Source organism: Stegastes partitus, unplaced genomic scaffold (genome assembly GCF_000690725.1).
Source record: "Stegastes partitus isolate 25-593 unplaced genomic scaffold, Stegastes_partitus-1.0.2 Scaffold302, whole genome shotgun sequence".
NCBI classification, from domain to species: domain Eukaryota; kingdom Metazoa; phylum Chordata; class Actinopteri; family Pomacentridae; genus Stegastes; species Stegastes partitus.
In genome coordinates, this window is record NW_007578033.1 from 60,540 (window position 1) to 83,113 (window position 22,574).

Genomic DNA, 22,574 nt, shown 5'->3' on the forward strand with positions numbered 1-22,574 from the left:
CTTTAGTTAACATCATGTCAGCTATGTCTATATTTACAGTACCAGTTCTACTGGATAAATACTTGCAGTGCTGGCCTCAGGGCTTTTGGGGCCCTGTGGAGGATGTGATCACTTTCTTCCACATCAAACAAACTGATAGATTCTCAGATACGGTGTACTGAAGTGTAACACAAGTCCTCCGGGTATTTGAGAACGCAGCCATTGAGCTTGCTCATCCAAATTAGACCTTCTAAATGTTAACATGACATGAAAGAATGATTTTATGGCCAAGCCACAGAATCTACTAATCTTTAGAATGAGGAGGACACAACACAGCCAGCTGTATAGTTAAATGCACTTCACTACAGTTGTACATGTATCAATGCAATGCGTAAAATGACTTCTTACTTTTTTTTTTTCAAATGGCTTTACTCTACATCCAGAAAGACAAATAATCAGAACGGCCATCTCTGACCCTGAATAACATTTCTCACTCACATGCATACGCCCCCATGCTTCTTACTTGTTTACTTTTGCTCTATGTTATGTTTATGTGTATATTTGTGTCTATAATTTACATGTGTATTTGTTCCTGCTGGTGCCTCTTGACCAGCTCATGTTTGCAAATGAGAACTGGTTCTCAAATATATTTACCTGGTAAAATAAAGGGCAAATAAAATAACATTTAAAAAAACATTTTTTTTTCAATGTCCAGTGTCATTCTGTTTGAGAGTTTATATGCTATGTGGTCTATTTAAATATTATTAACATTTGATGCGTTAAATAATTAGACAAACATGAAATAATACCCTTAGAAAATACTACACTTTTGATATTAGTTATAAATTGATTGCTCAACTGCCTAAAGTGGAGCCAGTCTCTTCCTAATATTTGTCAAGACTTTATTTCTCTCAAATGGTAGATCAGATTGCTCACAACATTGATCCACGGATAATTCTTCTCCCTTTTGTGAAACATCAGAGTAGTCTGCAACTTTTGCCACTCACAGACACGCAATGTTGGATTATTGTCCTCAATAAATCAATGACCAAGTTACATTTTTTGTCTTGTTTGTTGAATTGGGTTATCTTGATCTACTTTTAGTACTTGAATGACAATCTGATGATGTTTTGGGTCATTTATGCAGAAATATGATAAACTCTAAAAGGTTCACAAAAATTTAAGCATAATTTGGAACTGACTTGTGTTTTGGGAACAGCTAGTTGAGCAGTGTCTTAACAGTATTCCCAAATACTCAGGATGCTGAGAATTTGATAAGCTACTCATTGGTTCTCCACCTCTGCAGGGGATTTTGCCTGTATCGGTTGCTAAACTCACACAAATAAATGTTCTAGTACTATATCTGATGGTGGGAGCTAATTGAACGATTGCTTATATGTTCTGCAGCACAGAAGTACTCACAAACCTTCAACTGACAGCCTTTTATACTGTTTATTCAGGATAATTCTTAGTGTGAACATTAGGAACAGAGGAGTGGTTTCCATCTTCTCTTTTCTTACTAGAAGCTCTTCTTTTGCAGAGCCATTTGAACAGTTGAATACTGTCAGGCCTCAATCTATAGATATTTCTCTGAAGGCACAATGTTGAGAATTTGCACCAGAACGATGGTAAGTAACATCTCTTCATTTAACTGTATCTCTTTATAATGTAGGACACTGAAGTTCCATCAGCTAGAAAACATTTTTGGGGTACCATTATCTCTGCATGCTTGCATAAAGGTAGTGTTTATAACTAGTTTGCCTTTTGTTGACATATTGTAATGTAATTTATTTTACTTTCTGTGAACCACCTAAACGGTTCTCACTTTTTAAACTGTATTACTTTCTTGTTTTTGTCCTCATTTATTTGCTTCTTTTTGTTCGCTTTGTTGTTCCCTCTCTCACAGAACTGATGTAACAGCTAACACATTCTTGTATCTGTCAGGTAAACTTTGGGGTGCTATATCCCTGTGGCTTGGTGAAATCCTGTCACTTGGTGAAGTCTGTATCAGCCTCTCTGGTGACTGGCAGATACTTCACCCACCAGACAGGACTGCCCAGGATGCCTGTCCCCCCTCTGCAGCAGACCTGTGAGCGCTACCTCAGCCTTCTGGAGCCCATTGTGGAGGTGGATGAGCTGAAACGCACAAAAGCGCTGGTAGAAGAGTTTCAGAAAGCAGGAGGGGTTGGAGAGAGACTGCAGAGGTGCCTGGAGATCAGAGCACAGAACACTGACAACTGGGTGAGCCAACTCGTGGGTAACAACAACTAGACCAACAGCTGTAGACACCTTGGGCCTCAATGACATAATGGCACATCTGGCAGATTTTGTATGTAATTTCTGCACTTTTTCCATTTTTAAATTAACATGTGAGATGGTTAAGATTAGGGTAAGGGATAAGGGACCTGGCAGATAAAAGACATGCCTTGTTATGATGCCAGGCTGTTATCGCCAGAGTTACTGCCAGTCAAAGAGAGCTCATGGGTGCAGTTCAGGTGTGATCTCAGGTAAAAATTATCAGGAGCATTATGATTGTGGGGCTGCAAGGTGGATCAGTGGTTAGCACCATTGCCTCGCAGCTAGAATGTCACTGGTCTGCATTTTTGGAATTGTTGGAGGAAGCCGGAGAACCTGAAGAGAACCCACGCTACACGGGGAGAACATGCAAACACCACGCAGAAAGATCCCTGCGCCCTCACCGGGACGCGAACCGGCGACATTGGTTGTCTGTCTCTAAGTGTAGCCCTGTGATAGACTGGTGACCTGTCCAGGGTGTCCTCTGCCTTCGCCCTGAGTTAGCTGGGATAGACTCCAGCCCCCTGCGACGCTAGTGAGGATTAAGTGGTGTATAGATAATGTATGGATGGGTGGATGGATTATGATTGTGACAAAGTAAAGGTAACATTAAACATTTGCTTCTTGTAGGTGTTTTGTGTAACTGTCTTGTCAAAATCATCTTCTCTCTTTTCTGCATTACAAACATTTTGGTAAAAGCTGCTGTTCAGCATTTGTTAGCTCCAACTCCAACATGAACCACTTTATTTCAGCTGCCATTGTTTGAAGAACATAAAGAAAATGAATACAGTGGCATTGAAACACCACCGCTTTACACTGTTCTGGGATTGTACTTGCAGAGCAATGCAGACACCCCGTTCCACAAGTATAGCTGGTCAGCTGGTCAGCATAGGTCACTTTCTACAGCGCTGAATAGATTCAAGCGAGCAGTGTAAGTGAAGCTTGTTTGTCATTGTTTTTAGAACACACGATATGTGCTACACATCGATTACACTGGCAACCGGAAACCTGTGGTGGTTTATTCAAATGTTGGGACGACCTTCCCTCGACAGGACTTCAGAGATAAGCAGGGACAAACAAGGTAAACACACAAACACTCTACTTCAAATAATACAAAAAAAATATGTATATCTGAATCAGAGGTTTGAATTTTGAAAAACAGAAGCAGCTAAAGGCTTTAAAACATATATAATGCTTTCAGTGCACACAGGTGGCAGCAACAGTGGCTTTGCAGGCCACCACCAGACAGATGGGCAGGGTCCAGTCTTTTAACTTACATGTTCAGAATCAGAATTATCACAATGTAGGAATTTGTATGCTTTTTTGCTGTGGCAATGCACTCTGTGTTTCTACTTTCTTTATATTGTTTACACACTTTCCAATGACAATAAAACTAAATTTCTGAATTGCTACAAAATGAGTAAACATTTTCTGGTTAGTCAGAACAGCTTGGTTGTTTCTCGAGTGAGATTTTTCCCCAGAAGCATATTACATCAGTTCTATAAAATATTTAGTTATTTGTACACTCTGTAACTAGCTGCTATGTACTGTAAGAAGCACAAAGTCACAGCCTTTCAGAAATATCCATGAGTGCCTTCGGTGATTGTTCGCTACGAGGGGCAATGGGACTGTCTGTGCAGCAGACCGACATGTACCTGTTATGGTATGAATGGAACCACATGTGGGTCAGATTTTAAATTCTGCATTGCCCACACAAAAATCATATAGTAAATGTTTGCCCTTTAGCTAAGTTCTATAAAGCGCTTTACAATGTGTTTCTTATTAACCCATTCACACACAGTCACCAATGGTGACAGGGATACCATGCAAGGTGATCAAGAACATTGGGAGCAACTTGGGTTGAGCTCAATGATACTACGGGCAAAAAGTGGCCTTTAGTTGTGAAGCACAGTCTAAAAACAGACAGCTATAGCAATTCAGAATAAAACTAGTCATCTGTCTCCTCGGGAAGAGTGAATTATATTTAAGTATGGTAGAAATATCCCTGATTAATGAAGCAGTTCTTGTCTTTCCCAGATTTCTACTGCTGCATCTACAACTAATACAAAAATAAAACATATTGAGAGCATTTTGTCAAAGTGGGCACATACTGGTGATCTGTGGATTTACAATAAGAGAACATTAGCTACTTGGTGTGGCATATTTAGTTATTATTATTATTTAAATAATATTTTAGTTTGCTGATATAATAAACAAAAGAAGTGAGAGCACCCATGTGCAAAGTCACTCATCAAATGATTCAAAATTGTGTCACCTCTCAATAACATCATTAAATCTAAGCTGACAAGTAGAGCATTCCTCTTATGAACAACCAGAAAAAAAGACTATATTAAAAATATAGAGCCCAGAGTAAAAACGTGCTAAAAACTGCTGACAACACCGCATCGCGTCCAGGCATCCACAGCTACACTACTGATATCACTGATTTATCACTTATCACTTTGTTAGTATTAAATTATTATTTAATAAAAGATAAGACTTCCTTATTGCAATACCTGTGTCTTCTCCCATCTTTTGTCACAACCTTTTTGCCAGGTTGTGACAAAGTGGGGGCTTGTCTGCTTTTGGTTGTGGCATTGTACACTCAGGTTGGAATGTGAGCACGAGTACAATTAAAGAGTTCATTTGCTAAAACAGATAACTCCATCTTCACAAACCTTCAGAAAATCCACTTTTCCATCATCTGACTGAGCCAACATCAATCAAGCTTCAGTTATCTCTGTTTTTGTCATGTCATTTCTACTGAGTCAAATCCACTCAGCTTCAGTTTGATTGATATTATCTCAGGCAAGCAACAAAAAGTTTTCTGAAAATCTACAAAACATTGAGTTATCTGTTTTTGCAAACGAACTCTTCAGTTTGTTTAGCTCGTTGCATGTTCTTGGTTCCAGGGGTTTACTCAGTGGTAGACACTGGTGTTGGTTTCGTGTGTGAAACTGAGTGGGAGGAGGGCAAAGGGTTTGAAGTTGACGTAAGTCGATATTTGTCATAAACTTTGTTTCTTTGTTTGTGTTACCTTGAGGCGAAGAAGAAGAGGTTTGTTTGTTTCCGGATGCTGTGGGTGATCTGTGCTGGGATCAGCAGTAGGACCATCAGCGCTGTCAGCAGTGAGGAGTGTTTCCCTGGCAGGCTGTAGCAGCGTTCCCCTTTGGGTTTGTTGGTGTTTGGGTCAGTGTTGTGGCCAATGTGGGTGGAGCTTTGCTCAGGAGCACATCTGTGGCTTTGGGAGGGTTGGTGGCGTGCCAGTCGCTCTTCTACCCATCGGGCTTGAGTGCGTAAATACCCACTACAAGTAGCTTCATGAAGACTTGGCTAGCTAGCTTGGCTACTGGGGCCCCGAATACGCAGTTCGTGGGAAAACTCCAAACCTGCTGCAGGTTAGTCCTTGCCCTTGCTGCTTTTGTCAGGTCCAGGTCCTGTGTAAAAATTTGTTGCTGCTCATTCGTCCTTTGACTGTGTGTTGTTTGATTGAAAGTTGATAATGGTAGATGTTTTTGGTTCTTTATGATTTATTATAGGTCTTCTGGAAATATGACAAAATCTGCTGGGTCAAAAATATACATATAGCAACTTTATTTTTTCCAGTTTTGGTGATGTTTAAAGCTGTGTTAATCAACATTTCTGAGTGACATTGCCTTTCATCTTCCTGTGCGGTGCTACGATTGACTACAGCTATTTCTGGTATGTAAACTTTTGCTTGCAATTGTATTTTCAACAGTGTTGTGCCGTCAGGGCCAGCAAGGCCTTCTCTGTTGGCCAAAACTCTATCAGAGTCACTGACTTGCGTTGCAATATTTTCCCATTAATCTTTTAACTTTATTCCCAATAGTCTATACTCTTCATTCCATAGCGTGTCTCTGGGCTGTGGTGCTTCCAGCAGTTTATGTTTATGTCAGAGCTTTTTAAAAATTTTTTCTATCCAATCATATTTCAGCCGTCATGTGTTGCCAGGGTCACAGAAATCTGCCCGGAGGCCTTCAGAATCAAAAGTGCAGGTGCCTGTAGCTTAAAATGCATCAAAATTAAACTGTTGCTTTAACCAATTAGATTCTGAGTTGGTGGTCCCAGGGCTAGCATGTCCTCTGATTGGCTGGATTGCTAATTTAGCCAAATGCAAGGATTACCTGCTCAACAGAGTGACTGAACTCCTTGTGAGGAAAGAAAGGAGGATGGAGTTTGGGTTCAAATAATCACAAGTTTTGGTGAAACTTGTAAAATCTATATTTTTGTCATTTTATTGGGTTAATATTGATGCGCCTTCTAGATGTGATGTATATGGTGCCGCTGTGGCTGCAGTCAAAGGAGACTTGATGAATTGTTTTAATTGGGTTTCTTGCTTTTGTGATGGCATTCATTCTCTCTACATGAGATACCTGTCTGCGGTGCAATGTCCTGTTATGCTGCCTTTCTGTATAATACTGATGGTTTCTATAGCCGTGGCGTTATAATGATGGTGTTAAGAGGTGGTTTGATTCAGGCAGGATGCCACTGAAGGTCTAGAAGTAAAATGCACGGCCCGCCACTAAATGTAGTCTTTCTAAAGTTTTTGCTTTTGATTTCTCTTACACTTAGAAATATACAATTATTGAGAAGGAATGAAATTTTAATAATTTGACATTAAGTGGTACTCTCCGGGGGTGTACTCACATAAATTGTATAAGATATATTATTATCACCTACTTTTATTGTCCTTTTCTAAACACATTAAGGTTTTGGACAGAACATGTAGTACTGGCATCAGGGATACTGCCTTTGGTATCAGAAAGGAAATTAGTGTCATTGCACATCATTAATGACTGCTGATGTCAGTATTGTCATTTTATTGCTGTAAAATCTGCATGTGCATCACTAAAATAGTTCATTACTTCAATTCCACCAGCCTAACAGGCAGTGAACAAGCTGAGGAGACAGACGATGCTCTGTACCTTCCTCTGTGTCTTTATGATGCTGTATGGAGATTTAAAAAAATCACTGGTTGCTTTGAGTTAAGACAATTTGGGCATGCCCCATCACATCTGGAATTATGACAGAAAGACAGCTAAGACCTGGTAACCCCCATCTTTCTATAGAATGAGTGGAACACAGTGCTACTATATTCTCTTTTTAAAATCAATTAGATTGTGACGGCCCGTGTGCGGTGGCTGTGCGGGCGGACCCGAACGAAAAGGGGAGGCAGGAGAAACAGGTTATAAGGAAAAAGGGTTTATTAACAAGGGTGAGGGAGTGGGGGTCACCGGGGACAGGAACCAGCCGTAGGAGTGTCAGTCGAGGGGGGGTGCAGGTGGAGGTTTGTCCGTGCCGGGATCCGAGGAGGGGGAAGTGCCGCCGAGGTAGTGCTGGGAAGGAAGGCGTGGAGGAATCCAGGGACGGTGCTCGCAGTGACGGTGCTCAGGGGACGGTGCTCGAGGTGCTTTTTCCCAGTGACGGTTTTCCCAGAGGTGGTGCTCGAAGCGGTGGTCTCTGTGGTGAGACGGAGAAGGTTATGGCTGGTGTGGCTCGTGAGACGCTGAAGCTGGAGTCGAAGAGGGACGCTGGAGGCAAACAAAAACATACGAATTACTCGAGAATAGCAAATGCTTAGACCTAGATACAAAGCTTCGCTGCGGATTGCAACTAGGCGGCCAGGCTGTACCCCTAGGATGATTCACGATCATCTGGCGCTGGAGGTCTGTGAGACGCTGGTATTTCAGGAGCTCCGTTGATGAGCTGATGAGCAGCACCTGCCAGCGCGAGAAAGTTCTCCCTCCTTCGACTCCGCCCAGCCTGCCGAGAAAACACACACACCCACCAAGACAAACACAGGAAAGCAGAGAAAAAACTACAAAACACAAACATATCCCATAACCCTCACATAGATTCTCTAATTGCTTACCTACTTTATGCAATGTTATGTCATTTAAATAAATAACCACGTTTTCTTTGCTTAGGTGTGCTGCCAGAATTATTGCGGCTGTTTTGGAATTCAAGAACATGATTGATAAGTAAGTCTTGAGATGGAAACACTCCTCTTTACCTTTACCTTTACACACATACACTCACACACAACTCACTCATGCCCACGAGGGGAAACAAAGGAGGGCTACGGGGAGGCTGCCACTAAGTAGAGCTGGAGGTGGAGGGCATGACAACTGTTAACACATGATGAACAATTATCACAGTCAGAGTCCCCAGTTCATATTCAGTATTAGCTTCAGGTGTGTGTTTTTTAAATGGCTCTTTTAAGGTCTGCGTCTATTGACAGAGCCTGTATGTTTTGCAGTGAGACTCTACCAGTTGAGTATATGGGAGGGAATCCCCTGTGTATGAAGCAATACTCCCAATTGCTGTCATCCTGTCGTATTCCTGGTCCGGAGGTAGACTCTGTGGTGTACCACGCCAAGAGCTCCAACCCCCCCAAACACATGACTGTGGTACATAACTCTCAGGTAAAAAGCGACCTACTTCTACTTACAGAGAAAAACACACACAAAAAAGCAGTTCTCCAGTGATTACATTATTAATTTCACATATGATCAGAGGACAACAGATCACAGTCAGAGATTTTCCCTACATCTGCCTACATTCTTTGAAATAATTCTCACTTTTTCTTAGCGTTATATTATTTTGTAGATTAATTAATATATGAAGTTATTAACAAAGACACGTAAAATAGACATTAAATCAATGAACAGTTTAATTATATCGTTTCGCAGAATATTGAATCTTTATGGACAAACAGGACTAGGTCCACATGTTTGAAGCAGTCCAATCAGCTACTGGACTAAGGAACCCAGCTGACACTTCAAAACATTTATTCATCCATCCATTCTCTATACACCGCTTAATCCTCATTAAGGTCGCGGGGTGCTAGAGTCTATCCCAGCTGACTCAAATTAAAAGTTTTACTGTTCTTTTAATGGTGCATTTTTTAAAATAATGATAAGAAAAAAAAGTAAAAAAAAAAAAATCAGAAGATCAGTTAACAACCTTTCATGTGTGTCCTCCTCTGGATCAGTTCTTTGTGTTGGAGGTCTACAACAGTGATGGGACTCCGCTGACAGTCGATCAGCTTTATGTTCAGCTAGAGAAGATCTGCAACTCCTCACCAGAAAGCGATGCGGAGCCTGTCGGCCTCCTTACCACCATGGACCGTGACTCCTGGAGCAAAGCTTTCATCAGCCTGATCAAGGGTGAGCACAACACTGTTGTCAAGCAGGTGAAACTAAAGAACATAACGCCTAATGAAAAAAACGGCAATTCAAGTTACCTGTAGTATAAATCATTAGCTATAGTAAGACAGTGGGAACAGAAAGGTAAACTGCTACACACTGGTGCAGTGCTGCCTTCTGAAGGTGACATTATTTAAATTATTTCAACTTGTATTTTAATAGTTTACTTTTGTACTTTGAATATGAACGCAAGATAAACAAATATTGTAGGGAAGAAACAAAAGCCCTCATCTGACTATAGTAAAATGAGTCTGAAAGAGAATGTTTAAATTAGTTTTTATGACTGTGCATAACTGTTGTGTAAAAATAAAACTATCAAATTCATAAAGCAGTCTTATAGAAAAGTTTAAATGACTTGGAACATCATGAGAATAAAACACGAAAGGATTCCCTGTTGAGGTAAGAGAAAGCAGATAATCTAGGTCAGACCTGCTAAACTGTCTTAGTCCAATTACAGAACATCATGTATACTTTGTGGATTTGTACTTATTTTGATTTAGATAAGACCAACGAAGAATCGCTGTCATCCATTGAAAGGAGCATCTGCACAGTGTGTTTGGACGGACCCATGCCCATAGCGTCGGACGAAAGTGGCGTGCTTCGCGTGTTACATGGAGGTGGCAGCGAGTGGAACAGTGCCAACCGCTGGTTTGACAAAACATTGCAGGTAATATAACACATGAATGAATGAATGAATGAATGAATGAATGAATGAATGAATGAATCAATCAATGAATCAATCAGTAGTAGCAAAATGTAGCCAGCTGCACCACTACAAGAATGTAGCACCACTACACTTTATGTTATCTCCTACAGTTTCTGCGATAATATGAAAAGTGTAAACATGCATACAAACTATGGAATTTCAGGATATATAAAGTAAATTTCTAATATAACTAAGACACAAGCATATACATTTATAATAAGAAAAATAAGACTTAAGAAGTATAAATATTTAGGATAAAAGCCTCTCTGTGTCTTTTATGGCTGAGACAGAGAGAAGGAGGGTGTCTGTGTCTGTTGTGTGTGCATCTTCCACAAACACTTCAGATATGCGGTGTTCTTCTTCAATACTGGTCCTGATGACCTGGAATCGTAGATTGAGTCCAGATGTTGGGATCATCACGCAGATGATGTTGAATTTCCTTATTTTTTGGGATTCAAAACTGCTCAGTTAATTGTTGTTATGGAATTTCTGGGTGCTAGGAAGAGAGAAAGGTCAGGAGGTCACTGTGAAGAGTGCAATCTCCAGAGGTGTGGTTTACCTCATAACTGACACTTTATGACCCTGACTAGGTTCTGGTGGAGGTAACAGACATCCTGTTGCCTCCAAGAGTGACATCAGTGGTAATTTTGATGTAAACATGAGGCATGCAGATGTTCCATTTGGATATGAGTTTTGGACTAGTTGTCTTCTGAAATGATCTCCCACCAAATGTACAGCTTTGAGAAAGGGTTTCTGGATTCTCTGTGTGTTACTTTGAAACGTACCTGTTGTTCTTCTCCTCACTCTGCACAGTCCACATGACCAGTAAAAGGTTTGTACACACCCTCTCATTCAAGGGTTTTTCTTCATTTCTGTTATGTTTCCACATTGTAGAAAAATGTTCAATACATTAAAATGTTAAGGTAGCTGGTACGCTGGTTAAATATGCAATCAATTCTGAATAAATAGCCAGCATTGTCTTCCATTCTTCACAGTGGGAACAGTACATACTAATTAATTTATTCACCTTTTGTGGGTTTCATCTGTAAAACTCAAATATCATTAGACCAAAATACAGATTTCCACTGTCCCCCATCGAACCTAATTTTAACTTAAAATATTGCCCATCAAATGGAAAGCAGTCATCAAATCAAACGTTTGCTACTTTGAGTCAATACAAACATAATTTGTTCAATATGTCGCAGCCCTATCTCAGACTGTGTTCAGAGTTTGCCTTTTTGCTGTTTGGGACCCAGAACTGAGTTGCAGGTGGACCACTCCCTGGCTCAGGTGTGTTCACTTCGATGATTATCCAACTGGCTGCACCTGCCTGCTGCCACGCCTACACCTTGCTCACGCCCACTTGGGGAAAAAGGAAAGAAGCAAAGGAAGGGGAAAGGAAAAGGCTGCTGCTAAGCAGAGTTAGAGATGGAGGGCGTGATAGCAACATGATCACACATATGGTAAGAGACTGACAAAGGTTTGGTATGTGATGCTAATGCTTCATTTGTGTTTCTGTTTCTTTCAGTTAATTGTTGGAGAAGATGGGACACTTGGTTGTAACCTATCACATGCTGCTGCTGATGCTATAGTCTTTATGGCCTTCTTGGACTATATTGTATTATCCATGTAAGTAGACCAAAAGCAAATGAGGTTCTCTTACTGTAGCCATTTTAAATGTGTTGTTGTATGACTTTACAGACAGTTCAGCGATAAGACTAAATAGGCACAGAGGTAAAACTCACACATTACTGCAAGAGCAAAGACAACATATTAGTCTTTCTTCAATTACATGGCTATCAACATAACCGAGCTACTGAAAGCTGTTTTATACAGTTTTTTTGTAAACTAAGTTTACATCTAGAGTTACTTACCAAAAGGGTTATTTGAGCCTGGATTCATTTAATCTTTTGTTGGGTCTGGGTATGTCAGCTGTCAGACGTGTGAGCAGTATCTGTGTGTATTTTTTTATTTTTATCAAGCGCATTTATTGAGAACACTGTTTAGGTGATGTTTTGTTTTCTATTTTTTTCTTCTTTGTTTCTATGTGTGGAAACAGAAAGGAGCCAGAGAAGATGCAGTCTGTTGTGGAGCCTTTGCCGATGCCCCAGAAACTACACTTCAACATCACACCTGATATTAACAAAGACATTGGGAAGGCAAAGCAGAGCATCGACATGTGAGACTCTATTTAAACTGTGATAAAGTTGTTTGATAAGCTGTGAGTTACACCCAGACCAGACCCAGTGTCCAGAAAAACCGAAAGTCAAAGAAAAACCCAGACAAAGAAAAAAATCATTGTCATTTCAATTTGCTGCTATTGGAGCAGCTGCAGTACATTCACCAGTGACACCATTTTCAAACTCCCACTGTTTATACTATTTGGCATCGACACGTAAAAGAAGATATGGCAATCCTATCACTAGTTAAGAATGTTCAGATTCTGTCCTGTCTGCATCAAATGTCCCCCAAAAGTAATTCCTCTTGCTGCTTTTTTGAGCAAACACAAAAGCCACACTCTTCACTTACCTCTACCCAAGCATCCAGACCATTTTTTTTAAACATAATTGCACTAGTTTTATTACACTTAGACCGGCAACATGCTTATTGTAATGATGTCAAATAAGTTTTAATCCCAGTGCTTGTGGAGTGACGTTGTGACAGTTGGTTGCATGTGAATGTTAGTGCACATGAGTACATGTGAGTCCCTCCCTTTGGAATTGTTGGCCTTTCCCTGTCTATAAACAGACTGAAAATGACCTCCCATACCACACTGGAAAAGCAAAAGTGAAGTCCAAGCGTGCAGTCAGTGCCAGAAGAAAAACAAAGAATTTATTCTGTTCTAAAGGAGCTAAAATCTTTAGCTGAGGTTCAGAAGCAGGAACACATCTTAACCACTCTCCTTCCTGTCGTACGTCTATACATACCACTCTGCCCTTCCCACTTGTTAGTTCTTGCTTCTCATACACAGAGCAACATATGCCATCGCTCAGCCACGCTGCCAGTCTGAAAGTTTTAGAAGACTCTGACTTATTACAGACTGCTCTTCCATTAACCCTCCATGAGGGAACATTCAGCCCGGCTCCAGATCACCTTGATGCCGATCAGCCCAATTCACAACGAAGCCCAGAGATGAGGAGATCGGCGTCGCTCCAGAAAAGTCACTAACCACGTCACTCATCACAAAGAGATGACTTCAATCAGAACTCTGTCCGTTCTTTAGCTGCATCAGACTCCTCATCTGATCCCAGCTACAACCAGGGAAGCTCTTCTAAGGGAAGGCCAAAACGTAATTACTCCCTCCTCAACTTTACCAGTGCTGATGTCCGAAGCAGATGAGTATCCAGAGAAGCCGTCACATCCGGAACAGATTGGCACACTTCCAAACTCCCGACAGATCCTCCGGCGTTGTCCCTCCACACAAAATCTCCAACCCGACCGTTGTGGGTCTTCAGGAAGTAGTAAGAAAGACTTTATCTGTCCCAGCCACAACAAAGCTAAATTATTCCAACTTCTTAGAAACCTTCAGAGCTGAGGTCACATGACACACAACAAGCCTCCATCTGGCAGACACTGAGGCTGTGCCCCAGAACGTGACCCCATCAACACACCGTCAATGCCTGATGTAGACCAGTCTGCAGAGAAGCCAACTCATTCTCTCAATGCACCCAGAAACACTTATCGTGCTCCCACATTCCCGACAGTTCTCTTGATGATGTCCCTTTAGGTTAAATCTCCGACCAGTTCCTCGTTGGTCTTCACAGAGCTTAAGAGAAAGTCTTCACCACCTTGCTGATGACAAAATTAAACTATTTCAACATCTGACAAACTCCTAGAGCTTTCAACATGGGATAAACCAAAACAATGCCCTCCCCATTAGACACCACACTCTCCATAGCTCAGTCTGGTTAGCCAGGTATGATTTATCCTGTCTACCAGCAACCTACTCCACTGCAACCTGTCCCCAGTTCCACCAGTACAGCCACTTCTGGCCATGGGATACCAACTCACCTATCCTCCCTTGAAACTCCCCAACAACCTCATCCTTTCAAATCTGGCACTGGGCTGCCAGCTCTTCCCTACCGTCCCCCATCCTCAGCAAACTCTCTCTCACTCTTCCTCTGTTTATTTGGGTCTGTATGTGGTAATCCTTTCATAAAGTTGTTTATCATCACTTGTATTAAAACAGAGTGAATGAAATGCTGAGACAAATACATCTGTGAACATTGAGAAAGCAGTTTCTGCAAACACTGCAGAAGATTACGTAATGGTAATCTATAGGATATATATTAAAAATGTATATTAATGGCCCCCCTATAGCTCACCTGGTAGAGCGGGCGGCCCATGAACAGGGGCTGTAGTTCCCCGATGCAGCGGTCGTGAGTTCGAATCCCGCTCACGACCCTTTGCTGCAGGTCTGTCCCCATTCTTCTCCCCCCTTTCCTGTCTCCCTCTACTGCACTAAATAAAGGCAAAAGCCAAAAAAAATATATTTAAAAAAAAAATAAAAATGTATATTAACCATATAATACATACTTGTAATAAAACAGAGATATGTCAAGATATGTAAACATCTGTGAAGCTACCCAAGAAAATGTCTCCCTTCCCCACACTCATAGACTCGCTCAAGACCTGGATGTAAGCGTCATGGTATTCAACCACTTTGGGAAAAATGTTCTTAAGGCCCACAAGATGAGCCCTGATGCTTTCATACAGATGGCAATACAACTGGCCTACTACAGGTGAGATTCTGAACACTTGTGGAGATGGCTTGTCTTTGTCTGCAGGCTTTTTACTAATTACATCCAAGCTAACTAACCACCAGGGGAAAAAAACATGATTACACAGTTAAGCTGCAACAAAAATTGCTACCCATTAACGGTGTTGCAATGGATTCACCCTGTTTTAGCAAAGCGTGGCTGTTTATTAGTCATTGAAAACGGAACATCTAAAATGAATGAATGAATGAAAGCCAAAACTGTGACATTTAGTATCCAACTCAACAGTTTATATGACACTGTTTTTTGCAGAGCTACAGAATTTGTGTTCAGTCAAGAAATTTCATGACTTTCTACATTGGAACTGGGAGTTTGTTGAAAATATTGCTCTGCCTTCTTGTGGCAGGATGTACCAGCGGTGCTGTGCGTCGTATGAAGCCGCCTCTCTACGTACGTTCAGAGACGGGCGTGTAGCTACAATCTCAACAACCACCAGTGCCTCAGCTGCATTTATCAAGGCCTTTGATGATCCCAAAAAACAGGTCGGAAAAGAGGCAAAATTCAAGCGCAACTCTTGTAAATAACTATAAAAATATAAATAATTGTAATGCCTTTTTTAGTTTATTTATTTTTATTGCCTTTATAGTACCGAAATGTACTTTGATAAAGCATGTAACTGTTTAGCTTACAGCTGATGGGAGTTGAGATATATTTCTACTTGGTCTAATATCCGGACTGTTGTTGTACAGCAGCACACCAAAATTAATACTAATACAAATGATGACTTGTAACATTGTTTTCTTCTTTTTTACACAGAATACAGAGAAAGTTTATTTATTAAAGGAGGCTATAAAAGTACACAGATCGAACACTAACTTGGTGAGTATCATTCACAGAATCACTCCGGACTTTAGTTTGGTGGAGGTACAGTTCATCATTGGTGTAAAGATGCTATTTAGAGCTTTTATATGAAGTGTTCTCTTTTTTCTATCCCACCTTATATGGACTAATTTCTGGGTCATGACTAGTTCAGTACAGCTGAGATTGTTTTTTTTTCTCTCTGCATGAGATATTTGCTTAATAATGTGTCCACTGTGAAAGGGATAAAGTTCAAGGTACTCTGTGCAGTTTTTCACCACAAGTAGTACTTTACATGCAGCCACCATCTTGTTTGTTCTTGTGTACAAAGACACATATGTACATGTGCATAGTTGATTTGACATACAGTCGTGACTCAATAATCTGACACTAAATGTAAAACCTTCTTCTAAGTTGGATAGCAAGGCTGTCAGATTGTCAAGACAGAGGTCAAGATAAAAGGATGGCTTGATGCTTGAAGGGTCATTTGTTGTTAATATTTATTGTTTATAGTTGTTATAATAACTAGTGTATTGTTAGAACACTACGCATCGCTGGATTTCACACCTAATTGACTGGTGCACTTGTGCATGTTCCGGCCACTTCCACCCCGGGGGTGTGCTCCAACGGGATGAAAGTGACTGGAATGCACACACCAGTTTAGCGGTCACAGTTCTGTTTCTACCATCGTGGCGGCAGCAGGGGAATGGTGGATACGCTCCACCGTTACCATCCGTGTTTACATCTGTAAACACTGAGCACGTTGCGTCTATCTTCTGCGCATGCGGGACACTTTTGGGTCGTATGAAGTTCACACAGCAGGTCACATACAAGTCGTATTTAATTGGAAATGTGAACGAACTTGCAAAAAATCGGATTTCACAAAATAATCCAAATTGAGCATTAAGTCCTGCAGTCTGAACGTAGCCAATCTGTCCAAAAATGCAACACAGGGTTTGGGCGTGAAGACAAGAGGGATTTATTTTACAATAGCAGGGAATCAAGGGACACCAGGAAGCTTGTGAGGGTAGCTGAGTGAGTGAGGCTGGGGTTTTGCTGCCAAAGCGGAGCTGGGGAGGCGACGATCTGTCAGGGAGGTTCTGGCAAAAAGCGCAGACGAAACACACACATTAGACACAGCAAGTATCACAAAGCACAAAGTTCTCAAAGCATGGCTGACCTGCTACCACTCTGAAGAGGATAATCCACTGGCGCTGGAGCACAGGTGGAGGCAGGCTTTATCCAGTGCTGACTGCCGATGCGCGTCAGGTGTGGAGGAGAGTGTGTGAGAGCTCTTCCGTCCGGAAATCCCGCCCAGCCTGAAAACACCATCACAGCCACCAGCAACCACAAGCAAATACACTAAAACACAGTTTCACACAAAGCACAAAATTTGTATCACCACAGTTATCCTTATTTGTGACATAAAATATCATGTCGGAGTCAGAATCCAAGGCTGTCAGTATGTTAAGGCTATTTTCTATGGGTTCTGTTTGTTTTTCCTAAAAACCTGTCGGATAGCAAGGTTTTCGGATTGTTAAGGGTTGGACTATCGAGTCATGACTGTATATTCCAGCCAGTGGTTTCAAACTGGAGCTAACAGAGCAACATGTGACAACAAAGACAGGGAAGACTACTCGCAACTAAACATGGATGGAGACGGTGTTAGTTTCAAATATGAGTTAAGAAATAGTAAGTAATTAATAACACTTAAAAAGCAGGGCTACAAAGTGTAAATGCAAAGATTGTATGAATACAGAAGCAGTCAAATCACAAGACAAAATATGATTTAAATATTTAGCTTGCTAAATATAGCAGTATCTTTAGATGCCAAATGAGCTGCAGGGTGCAGATCACAAGGACCACAGGGTTTGAGTAATTCCTGAAAGAAGATTTTATGTAGTGTTTCTGTGATGTAATATTAGCTATAGCAGGGATAATACACACCAATCACCCCGCCACAGACCACTGATGGTGTCCTATGGGATCACATACCAAGACTACAGTAGTACATTCTTCAAGCCTTGGAAGTTGTGAGGTGGATGCTCCATGGAGCAGACATGTTTTTCCAGCACACCCCACAGATGCTTAATCAGACTGAGATCTGCGAAGGCCATTGGAGGCCAAGTTCACCACCCTTAAATCCTCCAAACCATTCCTGAACATTTTTTTGTTCAGTATAGCAGGACCATATCCTCCTGAAAGAGGACACTGCAATCAGCAAATAGGACTGTCATGAAGGGGTGTATTAAGCCTGCAACTATGTTTAGGTAGGCGCTTGAATGACAGGACTCAAGCTTTTCCAGCAGAACATTGCCCAGAGCATCATACTGCCTCCACCAGCTAGCCAAGTGCATCTTACTGCTATCTCTTTCCTAGTTAAACACACAAATACCCGCCACTCACGTGATGTAAAAGAAAACATGATTGTTTAGATCAGGCCACCTTCTTCCATTGCTTCATGCTGCAGTTCTGATTCTCACGTACCTAATGTAGGTGCTTTGAGTGGTGGACAGGGTCAGCATTGACACTGAGTAAGCAGCTATACCAACTATGCAGCCATACACAGCAAGCTGTGATGTGCTGGATGTACTGACACCTTTCTATCATAGCAGTGTTTTAGCAGTTTGAGCTACAGTATTTTCTTTGTGGGATTGGACCACACAGCTACTTTGATGATGTCAACATTATTCACTCCACACTGTACACTTTGGTGAAAAACACTGAATGTGAATAGGAAGTTTGTGTTCAAGAAAACCAGGTAACCAGGGTACCTTTGATACTAGTTCTAGTTACCAACATGGCAAACAAATTCAACATTCTCCATTCTAACAGGCAGTCAGTGGACAGGACGTAGAGGGGCACCTCAAGGTTCTGGCATTGCAGGCTGTTGAAGAAAAAATCTCCATGCCTGACATTTTCACAGACGTCTCCTATCATAAATTCTTGGATTACAGACTTTCAACAAGTCAGGTAAGGAACAGAGCTGTAAAAATATAAACTTTATTGGTTGTATTTCTAATGATATGCATAATTCATGTATGTAATGAGTAATTGTTTACATCTTATCATACTCATATCTTTCCTCTGCTCCTCAAAAATGCACCAACATATTGTTGTATTTATATTTTCTTTGGTGGGATAGCATGACCGAGCAATCACACCCAACAGAGGACTTTACCTTTTTAGCCCATCTATGTCCACTGAAATTACTGCTGTTCCTCTCTTTCTGGAGCTGCTTTCTTATTAGTAACAGTGTCTGATCACTTTTGACTTGGCACTTGCCTGACAAACATGAATTACCCTCTCATTTCATTTTTAATTTTCCAGAGGAACTATAAGGAAGTGCAGACCTGAATGCTGCCCAATGCATTGGATAGACATACAACCAGTGACTGTGGCATAGTGCTGAGCAAAGAAAAATTTAAAAGGCTTTAAGATCAGTTATTTCACAGAAAACATATATACATTTTTCAATACTTGCATGATAGTGGATTCAAGAAAAACCCTTCCACATCATCTTCCCAGTGGAAGGCAATTTTGTGAACAACCAAGATGGCTACCACTTCTCTACAGTCATTGTATCAAACTTGCCCCAGGAATGAAATATGAGCTTTTAGATTATGTATCTGTCGAAGATTTAATGAAAAAACAGATCACTAACTTCACAATTTGTTTCTTTAAGCTGTTTTGATGTTGTACAAGTTCATTGTGTTTATAATGTTGTGCTTTTATGATGGCTGGCCATGCACATGGGTTGTATAGGTTGCTTTGTAAAAGTGGAGTAGATGAGGTGCTGTGCAAGATTGCTCACTGTCATTGCTTTGTTTTGGGAACTGAGGAGATCAGAGGCCTGTACTATGAAGAATTTGTGCTTAGCGAGATAGCTTAAGGTTTAACTCTAGGTTTACAGGACTATAACTTGTGCTAAACTCAGGAGTAGGTTATGTTTCGAGAACAAATCAATGTGCATTAAAATGCCACCCACTTGGAAAATCATCACCATTCCTTGAAGAACCAGCTTAGCTCAGTGCACAGATAGCGAGAGGGGAAGATAAGAGTTTAGAGCCTTTAGCTGTAAGTGATTTCAAAGCCATTTTGGTTTATGTGCCGAGAGTGTTGTAATTTTAAACAGAAGCTGATCAAAACACCAACGCCTTATAGCCTGCTTGTTGCCCTAATAAGATTTGCAGCAAGTTTTTGAATGACATTTTAAATTTTTCTTTACTTGCTCCCATAACTGTTTAAAGCTGCCAGGTCACAGCTGCAAGAATTGGACTAAAACTGTCTGACACACCGTAAGAATGAGACTGAATGTAAGATTGCTGAATTCATCCACCACATCACCATGAAAATAATTCTTGTAAAAAACAAGTTGTACCCCGTTACTTTTAGCCTTCTATACAATATGAGAGTCAGCCTTCTAAGAGCTTTGAGTTGGGTTTTTATGTTTAGTTTTTACTTGCTCACAAGACCATTTGACACCGCCAAGGGGTCAGCTGAAAGGATAAGACTGTCTTACACACCAGAAGAATACATCCAAGAAGGACATTCATTTAGCAGAATACACAGTTATAATTATAGTCAGATCTACTCATCATGCCCTAATAATTTGGTAGTGATATTGATAAGCCTGTTAACATTCCCACAGTCTGCAGTTTGTTTGTTTTTTGCTTTCCCTCCTGCATCTCCCTCTAACAATATAGTTGGCTTTTGTAAAATATGCCACTCTGGTGCCAGGTTCAGAAACACTGGGTTGACTTACTGAGTTGATAATAAACTTCATGTCAGTGCTTATCCTGGCCTCTGTTGTTAGGTTTCATGAAAGCAGACAATGGAAAGATACTCCAGATATGTTGAACTTGCTTCGTAGTACAGGCCTCTGAGGGTTGAACTTGTTGCCAGATTGCTGTTGGATTTTATTTGCTTTGGTGAGTGATTCAAGTTGCTCCAGACTGAAATCCAGGCAACACCTTGAATTGAGTGTGATTGTTGCCTCACTTTCAGAATTGCCAATTGACAGGAGCATCGTGCTGATCTATGTGTAGCAGGCTTTTGGTGTTGTACATAAGAATGTCTCTGAGTTTTGATAGGGTCCAATTGGTGTCGTTCTGTTTTGTTCCCAAACCCCATCTAGCAGCATAAGGTTACATGCTGCTGAAAATGCTTGCCTTTTTCAAAACTAAGATTCACTACCTCTTATAGAAACACACATCAGCAACAAAAAATAACCACTACATTCTGTTGTGTTCTTCTTCACAAGGTACCATCCAGGGCTGGGTGTCTGCCATATGCTGGTCCTGCTACACCTAATTTATATGATATGTGCTACTATCATACAAGTGATAAGATAATCTTTGTAGTGACAGCCTGCCACTCCTGCAAAGAGAACAATGTAGCACAACTGGTCCAAGTCTTAGAGGATGCAATGTTGGACATGAGGGCTCTGCTGGAAGAAACTCGAGAGCCAACTGAAGCAAATGCATATTAAAGCAAAAATCTGGGTGCCCAGGTAGCTCAACCAGACCCACAAACAGGGGCTATAGTCCCCGACACAGTGGCTGTAGGATCGACTCCCGACCACGGCCGCTGCAGGTCTTTTACCACTCTTCTCCCTCCTTTCCTGTCTCTCTCCACTGCTCTGATAAACTTAAAGTTTATGTGATTGAAGAATGTTTGTTGTCTCCATAACTGCAGCAGTTGCGTATCAGAGGCTGTACTCAGGACAGTCTGTGTCCAGCTGGCCCACATTTGTTCTGGAACGTCATAAGTTCAGAGCCACTTTCAAAACTCGAATGTGTTATTCTTAGGATAAATACTCAGACAATTCTTTATACAATAAACAATAAATGACAGAATCATGCCTGTACAGGACAAACATGTTTCAGCACTGCTGCTCATCATGAAATTGACACTAACGTTAATTTCACTGTGTGAAGGCTGTTTTACTATTTACACGACTAATATCTTTCAAACTCTTTATTATTCTTCTGTTTTCTGACCTTGCTACTTTTTTTTCCAGTTATTTTTGTAACTACAGTGAATGGATGGGATGTTCAAATCCTTTTGGCTTTTTACTCATTCTGCATCGTTTCAGCTATGGACACCCTTTAAAGTGGGTCATAAACTTTTGAACTATTAAACTTGTGTTCAGCTATTTAATGTCTTTTACAGTTCTTGAATAATTAAAGGTTAAGCTTTATGCCTTAATGTCAAGCCTGTTGCTGAATGTCATACTGGGTGTTCAGCTGTTCTAATTTTATTTAATATCTTTTACTTTAGCTCTTATTACTCCTACAACTTTTAATCCTCAAACTGAATTTATACATCTATGGTCGAAGACGCACGTAATGAGTGAGCAGGTGCCCCTCACAACTCATGAACAAAATTGAACACACAGCGGGCGTGCATCACACATGTCCCACCCTCACGCCAGAAATATAAAAGTTGTGCTCACGGCTCACACTTGCGTTTCGCCAATTTAAAAAGAAATAACTTACTGTAATGATGATCAGACTTTGTTGTTAGTGCTGTCGGTCTGACCAGCTTCTTCCCCTGCCAGCGAATCCAACTCACCACCAGGTGGTGATCGGTGGACAGCTCTGCTCCTCTCTTTCCTCGATTGTCCGAGACACGCGGTCGGAGGTCTGATGAAACAACTACAAAGTCGATCATCGACCGCCGGCCTAGGGCGTCCTGGTGCCACGTGCACATGTGGACATCCTTGTGCTCGAACATGGTGTTCGTGATGGACAATCCGTGACTAGCACAGAAGTCCAGCAACAGAAC

The 22,574-nt window shown here is 41.1% G+C and overlaps 1 protein-coding gene and 1 long non-coding RNA gene across 2 annotated transcripts; one reads left to right on the forward strand and one right to left on the reverse strand.

Annotated features, from left to right (window-relative positions):
- Positions 1 to 1,580: 1,580 nt before the first annotated feature.
- Positions 1,581 to 21,276, forward strand: LOC103358305 (carnitine O-acetyltransferase-like). Its single transcript, XM_008283216.1, has 14 exons — positions 1,581 to 1,607; positions 1,924 to 2,220; positions 3,237 to 3,355; positions 8,223 to 8,276; positions 8,555 to 8,720; positions 9,290 to 9,464; positions 10,004 to 10,170; positions 11,738 to 11,838; positions 12,269 to 12,388; positions 14,829 to 14,951; positions 15,334 to 15,469; positions 15,744 to 15,806; positions 18,621 to 18,758; positions 21,049 to 21,276. The coding sequence occupies exons 1-14, from the start codon at positions 1,581 to 1,583 to the stop codon at positions 21,274 to 21,276; spliced, it is 1,914 nt and encodes a 637-aa protein (XP_008281438.1).
- Positions 7,482 to 8,114, reverse strand: LOC103358291 (uncharacterized). The gene is made up of 2 exons (XR_520243.1): positions 7,928 to 8,114; positions 7,482 to 7,826 (listed from the first exon to the last, which is right to left on the reverse strand). It is a non-coding gene; the product is annotated as an uncharacterized LOC103358291 (long non-coding RNA).
- Positions 21,277 to 22,574: the final 1,298 nt, after the last annotated feature.

Bases quoted from the DNA above. Each gene is read 5' to 3' on its own strand.
- LOC103358305 (XM_008283216.1), top strand. From the start codon at position 1,581: ATGTTGAGAATTTGCACCAGAACGATG. The intron at 8,721-9,289 runs GTAAAAAGCGAC...CCTCTGGATCAG, and splicing joins CTGTGGTACATAACTCTCAG to TTCTTTGTGTTGGAGGTCTA. The intron at 14,952-15,333 runs GTGAGATTCTGA...TTCTTGTGGCAG, and splicing joins ATACAACTGGCCTACTACAG to GATGTACCAGCGGTGCTGTG.